The sequence below is a fragment of the Poromitra crassiceps genome, assembly GCF_964638095.1.
Source record: "Poromitra crassiceps genome assembly, chromosome: 1".
NCBI classification, from domain to species: domain Eukaryota; kingdom Metazoa; phylum Chordata; class Actinopteri; order Beryciformes; family Melamphaidae; genus Poromitra; species Poromitra crassiceps.
This window is the reverse complement of record NC_139623.1, coordinates 19166588-19184144: the sequence shown is the minus strand read 5'-3', so window position 1 is coordinate 19184144 and position 17557 is coordinate 19166588. Positions and strand designations below refer to the sequence as shown.

The following is a 17557-nucleotide window of genomic DNA, read 5'->3' as shown; positions in this document are numbered from 1 at the left end:
CTGCGAATGCTTCATACAAAAATTACAGGGGAAATCACCTCATGCAGCAAGAAAGACAGTGAAAGTAAAAAAAAAGTAGCCTATACAATCATGCACCAGGAGGAATGCTCCGTGCCTGTAAGTAGGTTAGGCTTGATAGGGGTAAACATCAATAGGCTTTATGCTCAAATGATGTTGACATTAGTAGCCTAGGTAAAATTAACGGATATAATAATACGCTTCAGAGGACTATAGCTGTCTGTGGCGAGTTGGTCTGACGATATTCCCTCTGGAAACCAGCTCCAGAACTGCAATCTGTCTAGCTAGCCACTTGTGCATTCCCTACAAAAATTACTAACGTTATAGTAGTCATGTGCATTTATAGCTTATACTATTCCACCGACGAACGTTATGCAGACTGCAGCTGTTGGATATGCGGGCGTCGTCGTTCAGAACGGAGTACGGACGCTAATTAGGCTACTTAATGGGAATAATTTGCTTTACACAAAAATGGAACCAAAAGATAAGAATTAGCCTTGTACCTAATAGGCTACATGATGGTGCATGATGCATCCATGAAGTCGGTCAGATGAATATTGAAAGCCTTGTTACCATGCTGCATGTGGACAACACTTTCGTATTTTCTGCACCTGCACCTGCACAGCTGCACCTCGTTGGCTGGCATACATCGGCGATGTTTGGTTGTTGAATGAATTTGTAGCCTAGGCTACACTAACCTATGAAAATATTAATTTGGGCTAGGAGGAGCTGAGTGGAAATGCCTCCGCTCGCCTTTCAATCCGGGAGCGGTGGCTGTCACCTGAAAGCACACCGCAGGACGGGAATGTGGCCGTGCTGCTTGGCTCTGTGTGAAAGCAATTTCTGTGGCGAGGCTGCTGGCTTTGCGGGCCTTCTGAACTGCAATTTTGCGCGATCTGTGTGTGAAAGAGCCTAGAGAGAGACTGGGAGAGTGTGAGTGAGTGAAAGGTAGGGGTGGGACAAAATATCGATACTCACGGTATCGCGATATTTCCACTTGCGATACGTTATCGATACACTGGCACCAAGTATCGATATGTTGTTAAAATATGCAGGATTTTTAAACTGATTCCCCACAGCCATTTTGATAAACAGAGTCCTAGGGTTGTCAAAAATATTGATACTTAGGTACTTCCTCGATAGGCTACTAAACATTTTTAAACGGATACAATACTAATTTTCTACAGTATCAAGTTTATCGATACCAGCAGCGCTCCCTCTGCCTCCTCCACACAGACACACACAGCACCGCAGGTGTTAGCTACATTAGCTAATCCCACTACTGCTGCTGTAACCACTTCACCAACACCGGGCTCAAAACGCCAGTGTGAGTGACCAAATGTTTCACTTGTTAACCAGTCGGAGTGACGCTCTTTCCAGTAACATATTGGCTTTGAAATCTGTTGATACATGGCCCCGGCTTGTAGATTGCAGCTAAATTTAACGTTAAACGCATTGCCGGTGGAGGTACCCGGATGTAGCAGACAAAGAGTATTGAAGGCAAGAGACGAAGCCTGTATTGTTGTTTTTTTACAACAATTGATGTTGCAGTGGAACCACTGAGGGGAACAATGCAGTCGTCAGTTCTTATCGATTTAAGTTATTTGGTGCAGAATTGTCGAAGTTGCGATTTATAACTGAATCCTGGACATGCAGAGTTGGTGTTTGGGCTGTCTTGGGCTACACTCATACTGGGGGCAGCAGCTCAGCTTGAGGGAGGCTTTGGAGGGAATTGTAGCCTACATGAAAGCTGGAACATCCCCACCCCCCATTAACTACTTAAGACAACTTAAAAATATATTGTGAATATATGCCATTGTTCTCTTGTTTTAATAATAATAAAAAAAGACTCTTAATGTGTAACTTTTCCTCCGTGGTATCGAAAATGGTACGAGTGAGTGAGTGAACTCTGAGTGAGTTCATGTCAATTCTGTTAATAAATACATAATACCTGCTTCTTGCCTTTTAGGGGTATTTTTTTCTCTTCAGTTACACAGATATCGTGATGTATCGTAGGTTGAATTTCTTCCAATATATCGATTATCGCAGAATCGCTGTATCGTGATAATATCGTTATCGAGGGCCAAGAATCGTGACTGTATCGTATCGTGAGTTACTCCACGATTCCCACCCCTAGTGAGCGAGAGTGAGAGTGTGTGAATGAGAGGGAGCAAGAGAGTGAGAGGGGAGAGAGTTAGAGAGAGAAGGAGAGCGTGAGAGAATGAGCGGGGGAGAGACAGACAGAGGGAGCGAGAGAGAGACGGGGAGAGAGTGTGTGAGTGAGAGAGAGGGAAAGAGAGAGAGAGCAGTAGCGCTCCAGTCAACAAAGTGGGTTATGTTGGGGGTTACTCTTTCCCTATTCCATCCATATTACCTCTTCCCTTCCATATTGCATATATTGTGATTTTGTGATTTTGTCTTTTAGATCTTTTTATCTTCTGAATAGTGATATGACCGCTACACCGCATACTTACACTAAGACAAATTCCTTGTATGTAATCCTTACATATTGTGGCAATAAAAGTGATTCTGATTCTGATCAACCAACCAACAAAAATGACCAGGGCCTGAATTTATTTTCATTTCCAATCAAGGCTGGTTTGACAATATTGACAGTAGATATGAATGTTTCCTAGATAACATTACACCCACAGCCTTCTCAACAATATTGACAGTAGATATTAATGTTTCCTAGATAACATTACACCCACAGCCTCTCAACAATATTGACAGTAGATATGAATGTTTCCTAGATAACATTACACCCACAGCCTCTCAACAATATTGACAGTAGATATGAATGTTTCCTAGATAACATTATACCCACAGCCTCTCAACAGACTCCAGGTCCTATCACTTAACAATATGAATGTTTCCTAGATAACATTACACCCACAGCCTCTCAACAGACTCCAGGTCCTATCACTTAACAATATGAATGTTTCCTAGATAACATTACACCCACAGCCTCTGAACAGACTCCAGATCCCATCACTCAACAATATGAATGTTTCCTAGGACCTAGATAACACACACCCGGAAAATGGCTGGCTTCCGGTCGACCGCATGCGACTGAGTAGCTGAGATTTTTCTACATAAACCCCCCAAAAATGCTGTAAAACTACAATCAACAAATGGAGAGATGCTGTGAAATGTAAAGGTATTTTTGAAGAGGAATGAACTTGCGCTCTGGAGCAATTACGCAAGAGTTAATGCCAAAGAAAAGAGGAGGAAAGACGCACGGAACAAACATTTCAAAGGACACGATGCCAACCGAGAAAAGCCTCGAACAAACCCTCAAGGAGATGCTGGGTGAAATGAAAAAAGACATCTCAAAGCAAATACCGGTAAACAGATTAAGAGCGGACTTTGAAACTTTCTCGACCGAAATTAAAGAATTGCGAAAGGGCGTGAAAGGAAAAACAACGTGTGAAGGAAAAACAACGAGGGATAAACTGGACTATTTGGAGAATAAATCCCGACAAAACAACGTGAGGATCTCTACCAGGTGAAAGAGGGAGCGGAGGGGGAAAACATGGTGGCGTTTATTAACAAACTCCTAACTGAGAAGCTGGGGATTCCACCAGAACAGTCAATAATAATAGCAGCACATCGTTCTATTATAAAGAAGCCTACAAAGAAGGAGGCAACCCCGCGATCCATAGTTGTTCGCTTTTTACAATGGGACACACTCATCAAAAAGTGCTACAGGCTGCCTGGGCCAAGAAAGAGATCACACTAGGAGACAGTCTGATTTATTTTGACAGACTACTCAGCAAAAGTGCAACAAGAACGAAGCCTGTATGCACCAATAAGAAGACAATTGAGAGACAAGAATGTAAAATCACACATTATCTGGGAAACTGATTTTTTTTTAATGGAATCACGTTGCCTCCGCTACGATAGGTGGCGATATGCACTCTTTCCCCGCAGGCTCGGCCAATTCTAACAACTGGTCTCTTAATAATGCAGCTATTTCATTAAAACAGATTATATAATTGTACAAACGTTTCCCCTCAAAACGATCACTTTTGATCTGGCCCATATAATAGTATGGCAGTGTGTTTATGTTGAGAGACGCTGCGCCCTGTGTGTATTTTACTGATAGGACATTGTTTTGCTGTGTTCTGTGTTTATGTGGTCGAGCGAGGTTGTGTTTATGTGGAGAGAGAGAGCACCGATAAACGAACGTTCAAACGCAGGGATGTCAGGTAACACAAAGCTGCCCCTTGTTACATGTAGCTCAATACAGTTGAAACCAATTCCATTAATTCCACTAATTCCAAAAAATATTTTTTCTAGACACAGATTTAGCTCTACATCAACGAACTTTACATTTAGCTTTAGCTAATCACTCCCTGGCTGCTAACATAACGTTTTACACGCTGTTCGACTTCCGGGTCAAAGAATGTCAGCGCATGCGCTGATCGCCCTGTCCAGTTCCAGTCTGACTATCAATCGCATTATCTGGGTGTGTTAGTCTGACTTTTATAACTTCGATTTCAGTCGAGCTAACATGTTTACATGCATTTCAAAAGTCCAGTTTTAGGCAGACTAACGCAATAATTAGATTTTTTTAAGTGCATGTAAACGTACTGACTGTTTTAATACAGAGTACAGACTCTCCTGGGAGTCACTGTTTTGATACAGAGTACAGACTCTCCTGGGGGTCACTTGACTCCTGAACCGCCCCGTCTCTCCTTCCTTCTTTCTTTCCCCAGTTGTTTAGCTTCCTTCCTTTTTCTCATTCCCTGACTCATCCTCCTCCTTTGTAGTCTCCTTTGACACTTCAATTCCTCTTCATTCTCTGTCTTTTCACTATATCCACTATCTCTCCCACCAGTTTAGTAGTCTGATGTTCATTCAAAAGCAAAAATCGAGTTTCACGTCATTCGTGCCATGAAATTTCGTTTAATTTGCGCCGCCTGGGGCAAGACGGCGTCTGCTCACGTTTGCATTGACTGATTTCCATTCTAGCCATTTAATCAGGAACTATTTTACACATGGTGAATGCCGTTAACTAACTGTTAGGAGAGAAAACCAGCAGTGATGTGGATCCAAGGACCACGATTGAAAACCATTGGTCAACAAGAAGTGCACATTGGACAATCAGTCACATTTTGTCCAATCACAGGAACAAAATAGGAGTAGTTCAACAACAGAACCTTTTCTCAAGAACACAATGGCCGCTCCGCCATCCAGACAGATGACTAATGACTGAAAGGAAGGAAGGGCATTGGCCATTTGATTCTCCATCCAGATTCATTTCACCTCCACTACCTATATCGATCCCTAGATGGCAGGGCGGAGCATCCTAGAGGCTACAGAACCTGCCCTTCTACTGGATGACAAGTTCAAGCTCCTACTTTCAGAGAATTTCCTCAAGTATTATTATTATTATTATTATTATTGTTACTGTCAAGAACCCAACACTGCTTATACTGAACAAGACCATTATTCTGGGCTCACTGGAAGGGGAAAGGCGGGGGAGGGACAAAAAAAACGTGACACATAATCCATATTTCACCATTAGAGAGATATCAAATCCTTCCGACTGTGGAAAAGGGCAGAATATCGTGTGGCTTGGCTGTGATTCCTGACATGTTACACGTGGATCTTGGTATCAGATTTCAATTTCAGGATTATCTGTCTCCTCTTTCACTCTTCTTCCTTTTTCTTTTGTTCAACATGGAGTTCTTGCTGGTGGTGATCAACTTACGGTTTCACTGGAATGTGTGTGTGTGTGTTACTAGGCAACAGCTGCGACCCTACAGCACTTCCGTTTTCTCAGTTGTTATTGTTATATCTCTGCCAATAGTATCTCCCTGCTCTCTTGGTTATTTGTATGAGTATATTAAATGCCTATAATACTACTCAAGTAGACTGTTTTGCAAGAACTTGTACATACATTTTTGACAGGCTTTTGGCTTGGAACAAACGCGCAGCTTGCAGTGGGGGGACCTTTATTTTGAAAGAAAACCATCTATCGAACTTTACACACACATTAGCTAGCTCGCTCATTAGCCAGCAATTATGTTATAGGTTGCAGATAACTCATAAAAACTTTGTTCCCAGATACTGAACCTACAGGTAAAGAATCACAATTGCACACGAGTACAGGGCACTCTTGGATCATACTCAAACCATTGTTGCCATGTGTGAGGTGGCTAATGTTAGCTGCTAAGCTAATTTTCACTTAGCAAGTAGTTTAACTGGTATATCTGTCAAGTTAGTGATGACTTGGGCAATTGCTGTCAGAAGACAGAAATGGGAAGCACTGTGCGAGCCAAAGTCGTATCTGCAATGCTCAATTTATCTGGTAGGTAAGAAGCTAAGTCGCAATTTGTTTGCAAATATAAACTTGGAGTAAAGCGGATGTTCAGAGGGGTTTTAAAATTCTGCTCCCGCACAATGACAGTTTGTTATTGTTGCCAGTTTGAATCAGTCTATATCCTGCCTTTAGCAGCAAGTTTTCACTTAGAATAATTTTAAATGGCAAAACATTGTCCATCCTCTCCTCGCTCACCTCACCTCTGCCTCCTCTGATGAAAAGGCAGGGTAACTTTAGCTTTACACATGAAAAGGTGCCTTGGCTTTGTTTTCTTTACTATAAATCGGACCACTTTACCTGCATGAGTTCCTGTTTCTCCTTCTCCCCGGAGCTGATGGCGTCTCGGATGGAGCGCACCTCGCTCAAGATGGCCTGGGCCTCCTGCAGCTTGTAGCCGTACGGGCTGCTGGATACCTTCAGGTCGATCCTGGGGGGTAAGGGGGGGTTGGGTTGTGAGGAGAGGAGCAAGAGAAGAGCTCCTTTTACAAAGAGACAAATATTGGTGTAAAGAGGATCAGCCATTAAGCCCCCTCTGCCCTTTTACACAGAACCAAACAGACCCACCATGTTCCACCCCCCCCCCGGAGTGTGCTTTTACACAGCGCGAGGAGGCATTTCGGCATGACGTTCTATCATTGCCATGGAGATGTGAACTAGTACAGTGTTTCCCACAGGATTTGGAGTTGTTGTGGTGGGGGACCACAGACCCCCTAGAGGGGTGCGGGGGCATGCTCCCCCGCACAATTTTTTTTTTTAATTTTAAAGTAAAATGGCCACTTTTCTGAAATGATAGAAGGCGAGGGGCCAGTTAATAAACAAACAATATACATTTTTCTGTAGCGGATTGTAGGTTTTTGGGGTGTCAGCCGGAGTTTAGGCTGACAATGTTGTGCACACCGGATAGTTAGTTAGGTTAAGTACATACAGAAGTGCCTGGGTAGCGAGCAGATGGCGGTATTTGACAATTTAGCAGCTAAATCATAGATTATTGAAAGATATTCCATATTCCAGACTGAAATGCTATAACAGAAGTGGAGTATTGGCCAGAATGACATGAACATTTGGACACTTATTCAGCGGGTATCTTGCATGTTGCGTTCAGGTGCACTGTAAAAAAAAAAAAAAAAACATTTGGTCAACATCTTGTTGTGGCGGTCAAAATCCCGTTGTGGCGGTGCGCCATAAATACCCCTATGTATGGGAAACACTGGTCTATATACCTGCTGCCGAGGGAAATAAAAAATACTGTGGGTGATCAGAGGGAATATCCTCACCTACGACTTACAGAGGGATTTATCAGACGCACACAAAAATGAAGAAAGAAAAAAACTTGGACAAGCTGCTGCGGGCGGGCATATTGGGAGAAGAACAGTGATAGGTCCTCTGACAGCTCAGGTCGTTAAGCTTATTATGTCCGAGGAGTCTATTTAACGAGCAACTTTCAATATTCATCTGATCGACTTTATGGATCACAGAGGCAGCATACAGGTAACATGAGGCTTTCTTACCTTTGGTTCCAGTTTTTTGTAAAGCATATTCCCATTCCCATTAAGTCTGTTCTGAAGCATGATGACTGGACTCCCGTGTGTCAAACAGCTGCAGGTGCTTTTAAAACATTATCGGCGGTGGCGTCATTATAGACCACTTGGTTTCTACTTTTAAAAGTTTGACTGTCTGGTTATGCCCATTCAGCTATATAAATATGGAGAGATGATGGCTATCTCTGCCCAGTATGGTCGAGTGAAGCCAAAATCCTGCCAGATCAGTGAACCAGATTCTGCGCAGTAGCTCCGTTGAGTTAGAACCTCTGTGAGGTCCCCGCCCCTCTGAACTTTCTTATGTAGAGCTGCTGTTTCTAGAATGCGCACAGTGCGTTGTGTATTTATATACAGTCTAGCTCTGTAAATATGGCATTTTAAGTTGTAATATTTTTTGTCTCGCCAAAAGTAACCATGTAGATTCCCACTATGAGATCAGTTTATCAAAATGACGCCAGTATAGAAATCTGAATTTCGTTGTCGGAGATTGCTCCTACCAGCCAGACTCCGAGGTGCTCTCGGTAACAAACAGTCATACAGGGGGAAATTATTATCCTATGAACTGATCTTTGCAGCTCTGTTGATTAGCTAATGTTTCCGTAGCATTTGGTTAACGTTATAATTTAATTCATTTTGTAACAAATGTTGATTTAACAGGTGAACTGAACCTTTGGCTACGTTGTAACGTTTACTGACTGGGCAGCCCAGTGCTGCTGTCTCTCAGTCGGGTTGTTTGTCTAACTAACGTTAACGTTATCCAGCTGCCTGTCTCTCGTGGTTCACCCCAATAAAACCTCTAGTGTCTGTTTGTGACAGGCTAACCCGTTAGCTATTAGCTAATGGCTGGTATTGTGTAGGCTGATTTTATACCCGGGAGTTGTAACATTATAAAACACATTTCCTGGCATACGCAGGCAGTTGGACAACCTGGTAAGTTCTGAAAATATGTGTCTGTTATTCCAGCTATCGTTATCGGTTGTTAGATTGTTGGTAATGTTATGCCGACATTAAAGAATGAAGCTAAGCCGGCTAATGCTAGCTCGACACCGTTAAAACCATTGATGTATTAAAATAACCGATAACGTAGCTGGAGTAACTAATAAAACACATATTTTCTGAACTTACTACTTCAGTCCCCAACCAACGTTACTTCCTCGTGCACCTTTCTCAAAACAATGTCCTTTTTATTGCGGTCCATCGATATACAGTCTGGTAAGCGTTAGCGATTATCGTTAGCGATTATCTAATGGCTGGTGGTTGTGTACACTTGTGTAGGCCCCCTGTTATGGTTAGACCCGGGAGTTAACATTATAAAACACATTTCCTGGCATATATGCAGGTAGTTGGAAAACCTGGTAAGTTTTGAAAATATGTGTCTATTATTGTGTTATTCCAGCTATCGTTATCAGTTGTTAGGTTATAGTAATATTAAGCCGACAAAAACCGGCAAAACAGCCGGTTAACACAAGCGGGTAATGCTAGCCTGCTTCCATTAAAACCATTGTGTATTAAAATAACTGATAACGTAGCTGGAGTAACTAATAAAACACATATTTTCTGAACTTACTTCAGTCCCCAACCAACGTTACTTCCTCGCGCACCTTTCTCAAAACAATGTCTTTTTTATTGCAGTCCATCGATATACAGTCTGGTAGACAGATCAAGCAGTGTCTTCCTTCGGTTTTACCAAGTAGTGTCTTCTCTATGTAAACTAGATCTATAAGGTCTGGCCTGTCCAGCCAATGACGGCTTGAGACTGGCTGCCACAGCGGTCAATCATCCCGTTTTATATGTCAAATAACTACTTAAAAACAAACTGATCAGAAAAATTACCACTTGCACAGGCATTAGCATGATAATAACTATCTAAAATGATACAACCCACCTTTGGAAAAAAGTTATCTGACGTGTACTGTGATTATTTCGGTTGTGATTTCCCCATCCACTAACATGGGGAGGCGGGCCTATACTGGCACCTGTCGCCAGAGCGGCGATCTAACATGCAGCGGCTTCACTGAACGGGACCAGATCCTCAGTCCACCTATTATATGTCGATGGTTATGCCACTTTCAGAAGAGCAGAGCTGGTCTCAGGCACGGTGGGTGATGCGAGGCGCACAGTTGCTCGAGTGACTTGCCACAGAGTTGTGATCAGTGTTGGGGGTAACGCGTTACAAAGTAACGCGTTACTGTAATCACATTACTTTTGTCGGTAACGAGTAGTGTAAGGCACTACTGTCCCTAAGTGCAGTAATCACATTACAGTTACTAATCAAACACCGAACTCGTTACTTGCGTACTAGCAAGACAAGTATAGAGAGAAAAGATCTCCGTTTTTATAGCAGATCCTGTGCCCCATCAGACGGGTCACTTAACTGCACAACAAAATCAACCATGGTGCCAATATTTCAACTTTGTATTAGCATGCAGAACAGCACTATTAGTCGACACATAACTTATCAGATAACTAACATCATGCATATAGAACAAGAAATCATTTTAACCTAACAAACAATTGATACAAAAACACAAAACACACCAGGGCATGCTGGGAACTCCGCCCACTTTCCTCTTCCACAGGTTAAATTTCCCAGAAGCCTTTGCATTATGGGTGCACCGATCACGTTTTTTGCCACCGATCACTGATTGCCGATCGCCTATGGGAAATATCTGCCCAACCGATCATCGACCGATCACCGATTACCAATCACCGAAAGGCGGAAAAAACGCCTTTTTCAAGGTCAGTATTGAGACTTGACTATCAATTTCTCCAAAATGGCACCGTGAAAATGGCTAATTTCATGACAGTGTATACCCAGGGGTGTAGTGTACACAACTATGTCAGTCATGGTGTGGCATTATGGAGTTATGTGATTGTACAGTACTTAGAAAGTTAAAAAAAAACACCTTTATCAAGTTCAGTATTGAGACTTTGACTATCAATTTCTCCAAAATGGCACCGTGAAAATGGCTAGTGTCATGACAGTGTATACCCAGGGGGGTAGTGTACACAACTATGTCAGTCATGGTGTGGGATTATGGAGTTATGTGATTGTACAGTACTTAGAAAGGCGGGGAAAAACACCATTTTCAAGGTCAGTATTGAGACTTTGACTATCAATTTCTCCAAAATGGCACCGTGAAAATGGCTAGTTTCATGACAGTGTATACCCAGGGGTGTAGTGTACACAACTATGTCAGTCATGGTGTGGGATTATGGAGTTATGCGATTGTACAGTACTTGGAAAGGCGGAAAAAACACCTTTTTCAAGGTCAGTATTGAGACTTTGACTATCAATTTCTCCAAAATGGAACGGTGAAAATGGCTAATTTCATGACAGTGTATACCCAGGGGTGTACTGTACACAACTATGTCAGTCATGGTGTGGGATTATGGAGTTATGCGATTGTACAGTACTTAGAAAGTCGGAAAAAACACCAAATCTGTGTGGTCTAGACTGGAGTCGAATCGTGCTTTTATTTTGAAAAAACCAGTCCCGGAAATGCCTGTTTTTCCCCATCTTGTTGAGAGCATCAACATGCTAGTACCAAGCGAAACTCCTGCTACGATCGGTCAATAAGGTAGGACTTTTGTGACATATTCAACAACAGTCATTCAATACACTATGTTTGTTGTAATGTCGATCTAGTGTGGTAAAGTAAATGTGAGAAAGGATCGCTGAATTGTGACACTCGACTTTTTAGCCCGCTCCGAACACCGGTGAAGCAGCAGTACCATTACAGCACGAATAGACGTGCATCAAAAACCAAGTGGCGGCTGGCTTGACTGTGGTTTCGCAAAAGACGGCTCAGTTGACCGCAGTCCTCAAATGCCCGGATGTAAACAAACCAGGCATGTGTTAGTGGGAGTGGACCACTGGCTGTAACGTTAGTAATCAAAGGAGCCTAACGGCCGGGACACACATCTTGCGTGTACCTACCTAGTGCGTGTGCGTGGCGTGATGGCTGCGGCTGGCACGCCCGCGGCATCCACACAGGCAGCGTGGCTGCTGCGTGCAGCTGCCACGCTGCTGTCTGTCTGCCAACTCTCTTCCTATAGAGTTTAACTTTTATTAAATTTGCTATAAACAATACAATGATGATTTTAACTGAAGATCGCTTGGGCTCACTTCAGAATCGAGGCAGTATGATTTGTGTGTGTGTGTCTGTGTGTGTGTGTGTGGTGGGGAGGGGAGGAACGAAGCCAGTTGTAGCCTATGTGGTTTTCAGAGGGCAGGAGAACTGCAGCTGTGAGCTCAGCTCATCCTCCCGTTGCAAATCAAAACGAGCCTTGATTGGCTGTGGCTGCCCATGTAAAATATAATTTTAATGTATTTTTGTGTCTATTTGTGTAGAGACACGCGCGCGGTAAAAGGAAAAAATAGGCGTCGCTTCTATTCTCTAGATGACGCGCGTCTCACGCCTCGCAAGACACGCGCCTGATGCCGGTGGTGTGGCTGCTGTAACCTGTTAACATGGGCGCTGAAATGAAAATCACACGCAGACGCCACGCAGACGCACAGCAGACGTAAGATGTGTGTCCCGGCCGTAAGGGAGATGGCATCTCATAAAACCAGTGCAGTTTGGCAGTATTTTGATCCAGTAAATGAAAATATGGTTGTATGTAGGCTGTCAGATAGATTTTTTTTTTATTTAACTCTTTTTATTGGAGTTTTCAAAGACAAAGACAAAACTTAAGTTAATAGGAAAATGAAAAAGAAAAACAGTACCACAATAATAATAATAAAAAAATATATATATATACGTATATGCACACATACATATATACACATACATACACATGTACATACATATACATAAAATAGTAGACAGAATTACTCCTCCTATACGAGAGCTTCCATACATTGATTAATCTTGACGATTATTCTCCCGATCAATCAATTAGTCATTTGGTCCACAAGAATGTCTGAAGACGGTGAAAAATGTCCATCAGTGCTTCCCAAAGTCCAAAATAGTGTTAAATGTCCTCCTCTGTCTCAACTAACAGGCCATAACCCAAAGATACTCAGTTCACCACCATAAAGGAGCAAATAAACCAGAAAATACCCGCACGTATGACTATCAAAATAGTCGTCAAACAATTCTACGTCGATCGTGCAATTGAACAAATCGATTAATCGTTGCAGCTTTACATACATACATAGGAATAGTCTTCACAGATCTAGTTCACAGGAGGGAGAAAAAGAACAACAAAAGCAAAAGAACAGACAAACAAAACAAACAAGAACACACCAATGTGGCATGCACCAGTGACTGAGCCTCTGTCCACAAGTCATCTGTGATAGCTACACCTAGGTCACACATGGGCAAAATACAGCCCGCGGGCCTGTGTGGCCAGCGATAGAATTGCAATTTTCTTTTCTTTTTTACAGTGCAACTGAACGCAACATGCAAGATGCCTGCTGAATAAGTGTCCAAATGTTCATGTCACTCTGGCCAATACTTCTGTTATAACATTTCAGTCTGGAATATGGAGGCTATTTTCAATAATCTTTATGACTAAAAGGCTAAAAGTAATCTCATGTGTAAGAAAACGGAGAAAAATGCTCTTACTGCTTCCTGCAGAAACTCCGCCCCCACCAGCTGCAAGTCATTAAGGCTTGTTAAGGCTCTCCATGCAATTCTCCGTGGATGTGCACATATTAAAAAAATAAAAATAAACAATAACAGCCGCCCTCGGAGCAGATTCTGCCTCTCCAGCAGAACTTCCGCAGCTCCGTTGTGACGTAAAACACGTCACAACAGAGCGCTTTGCCAGAGGAGGAAATGGGAGATCTCCGTGAGGAAAACGGAGAGGAGAAGGTAAACACTGCCCATGTGCTTATATTACCAAGATTATTAATGATACAAAGTGGGTTGATTACCGGGAAAGCCATCCTTTAAATGGACTATATTTAGTCTGAATAGTGAGTTGTTGATGTTGATGTGCAATGTTCATAAACAGCACAAGATGCGCCTGGACTACTGCAACGTGCTTCTGGCCGGCCTACCTGCCTCTGACATCTGGCCGCTTCAGCTCATTCAGAATGCTTCCGCCCGTCTGGTGTTCAACAAACTCAAATTCTCTCATGTCACTCCCCTCTTCTGGGACCTTCACTGGCTTCCCATCTCGGCACGCATCAAATTCAAGACACTGGTACTGGCCTGAGCAGTACACCTGACAGCTCCTCTGTACCTACAATCTGTGGTCAGGCTACAAACCTCACACCGCTCCCTCTGCTCCTCCACCAGTGCAGGACGCCTCGCCCCTCCTCTGCTACGTGGGCTCAAAAGTCGCTCATCCCGATCGCGACTCTTCTCGTCCCTGCCACCACAATGGTGGAACGAGCTCCCCCCTTCGGTCAGGACGGCCGAATCACTGCCCATCTTTCAACAAAGACTAAAAGCACATCTTTTCAGGGTCCACCTGAGCCCATCTTGAACTAACATCTCTCTCTCTTGAAAAAGGAAAAGAAAAATCTAACTACTTTCTATAAGTGGCGTGCTACTCTATTCCTTCAAAAGGTTGTAGCTGTCATAGATTGTGTTGCATAGTTGATTTCTCTACTGTTGACAAAATATGATATTGCAAGTCACTTTGGATAAAAGCGTGTGCCAAATGACGTAATGTAATGTAATGTAAAAGACGTGAATATTGACGATTATGACGAACGTAAACAACGGTTTCAAATGGCTCTTAAATACGCGTAATATTTTTTCTGACATTTTAACCTTATAGATTAAATTGCGCTCAGTTTTGGCTGTTCTCTGAGTGTTTTCTTACTTATAGACTAGTCGACTAGTCTAAGTTAAACAAAATAGACTAGTCGTGAGGGAAATTAGTCAGCAACTGCACCCCTAGTTCTGGATAGGAAAAACGTGATTTTAAACATTTGACGAACGGATCCCAAAGGGGGCGATCACAGCGAGAAGCGCTGCGTGGCTAGAAACGTGTCGCCACCAAAACCATTGTTTTCCTCTGGTACGGTGCGCCCTCCTCTCAGCGCGTTGGGCTTTTCCTGGCGGTTTTTAGGCGCGCATAAAAGCTTCCCAACTTTTCAGTGGAAGGAGCAAGGCCACTTGGTCAGTTGGGCCAGACGGCCAATCAAGCAGGTGGTGGACTTTCCTTCCTGTTTTGATGCTGGTTGATGTGGTGGGAACAGTGGTGGGAGTCGGGACAGAGGAAATCCCAGATGGAAAGCTGATATTAGTGGTCTTTAACCTGGTCGCACAGGCAGCTCTGCTCCTCAGCTCATGCTTCTCGGTGTGATCACAGTCAGTCAGTCGCTCTGTTCTCCACTTTTTGTCACATGAGTGAAAGAGTGCCACAGGGAGTTAGACTGCAGACTCTGGAGACCAGAGTTTGAATCCCGGCAGAGACACTTCCACAAAATTCAAAATGGTGGGGCTGTTAAACTCCTGGTCTGGTTTTCACCTTGATTTATCCAGGGACCTGGGTCCACAGCTCTTTTCATGCAACACCCTGCCTCACATTCATACAGCAACACAAACTGACACCTGCACTCCTTCAGCCGGAGAGGAGGAACTAATTTGTGAAATGGGCTGAGCTGGCCTCTGGCGTGGGGACTGCCTGGCTCTGGGACCTGGAAACCAGCGCTACCGCCACCCGCGGGGATGAACTGTCAACCTGGAATCTGTCCGTCTGCCTGGGACAGCAGCGGGAAATTCAGCTGATCTTGTCGGACTACAATAAAACATGGTTTTATTACATACATAGCTTATTACTTTTCAGAGCCAAGGCCGCCAGGGAACACACTTCAGATCCTGAGTTTACCCCTGGGCAGACTGGGAAGACAGGTGTGGGGAAAACAGGATGGACAGAGATAGAGACAGAGACAGGACAGAGATAGAACTGAGCCTGCAGTCCTGCTTCGCTGGAGGAAACAGCAGCTATGTAAACCCAGTCATCAGCAAGTCATGCGTGTGCCTGAATAACAGGTCCTTCCACATTCTTCAGAGTGAAGGGGGGTAGAAAGAGGTGGAAGAAGAGAGAGAGAGAGAGAGAGAGAGAGAGAGAGAGAGAGAGAGAGAGAGAGAGGAAGGGTGAGCGCAAGAGCAGCACTTCTCTGTAGCCGGCAAAGTGAACAAGTAATCCTTTCTAAGCCCTTCTCAAACACAGTTGTGCTGAGCCAAAATGATATTATGCACCTTCTTACAATGGCTGCTGTACAATAACTTGGGAGAGCAAGACATAAATTAAATAGATATTGTCCTTAGACGAGACATCTTGTACTGTCACACAATTTAAAGTGACAAGGAAATGTTTACATTTTATGTACATCATCAGATATGATTTTGGTGGTGCAGCAGGGTGACCTAATGGTTAAGAGAGGCCCTTCAGCTGGAAAACTAAGGTTCAAGCATCTGTTTCAAGCAAGCATCTGCCCTGCTGTAGTGTCCCTAAGCAAAACACTGAATCCCTAGCTGCCCTATGGGGCTGATCTGAGTCCAAATCAAATCAAAATTTAATTAGCAAGGAATTACGCTATTTATTGAATGAATTCCCCTTATTGAGTAAGACATGTGTAGCTGAGCCTTATCCTTGCCGGTCTCTGATATATTACATATTGTTAAAATGTCCTATCTAAAGCCACAGTACATCTAATCAAGAGTTGATCATATTGTCACATTGCTACAGAAAACAATCTAAAATACTATACTATATGTCTGGTATCTACTAGGGATGGGCATCGAATTTCGAATTTTCGAATAATCGTTGTTATTATCAAGGTCGACTTTTATTATTGAAATTCGAAATTCGAAAAAAAAAAAAAAAAAAAAAAAAAAAAAAAAAAAATTGAGTGAAATGTTGCATTGTCTCCCCTGATTCTAAGTATAGTCAAATCGCTTGGTTTGAGCAAGTAAAAATTTTTTATAAGCATTTTAAGCAAGGTTTATGGAAAAATGAATGGCGGATGAAATCCCATGAAGAGGGAGAGGGGGTGACTTTGGCACCCCTTTGGCACTCAGACCTGAGCCTACTAAATATTTAATGAACCACTCATGATTGTCAAAACTGTTTTTTATTTTCGAAAATGTCAATGTCATGTAACATGTTCTTTACTTCAGTGGTGCAATGCTTGTTTGAGCTAAAAATCCACAGCAGAAGCTTTTTATATTAATTAATAAAGCCGTAGACTTAGAATCAGGGGAGACAATGCAACATTTCACTCACAAAAAAAAAAAAAAAAACATTTTTAATTTTTTTTTAATTTTAATTTTAATTTTCGAATTTCGAATTAAATTCGAATTTGGCCAGCGAATTTCGAATAGTGTTTTTGCTAGAAATGCCCATCCCTAGTATCTACGTGTTTCGCGTCCGAATCGCACGGAAACAGGGCACCGCCCTCCGTCGGGTCGCCATCAGCGCACCCCCCGAGTTTCAAGTCGATCCGACCAACCGTTCTGGAGATACGCGAAGGACAGGCAGAGAGACAGACGGACGGTATCGTCATTATAGTATAGATATCAGAAAACAATCTAAAATACCATATTATACTGTATGTCTGGTATCTTGCATATCATCTTATCAAGAGCTGACCAAAATTGATGCTCTCTTGTCTAAGCCTCTTCTTATTTCGGTAAACAGTGATTGGCCGCTGAATGCAGTGTGATGATGACTGTAACAGGAGAGGAGTCATGAGGCTCTT

The 17557-nt window shown here is 42.9% G+C and overlaps 1 protein-coding gene across 1 annotated transcript in view; it reads right to left on the bottom strand.

Annotated features, from left to right (window-relative positions):
• wwc1 (WW and C2 domain containing 1) overlaps positions 1-17557 on the bottom strand; it is a 307962-nt gene that overhangs the window by 163023 nt on the left and 127382 nt on the right. Inside the window, exon 6 of the mRNA XM_083636240.1 lies at positions 6647-6776. Coding sequence (XP_083492366.1) covers positions 6647-6776 — 130 coding nt within the window. The remainder of the gene's footprint in view (positions 1-6646; positions 6777-17557) is intronic.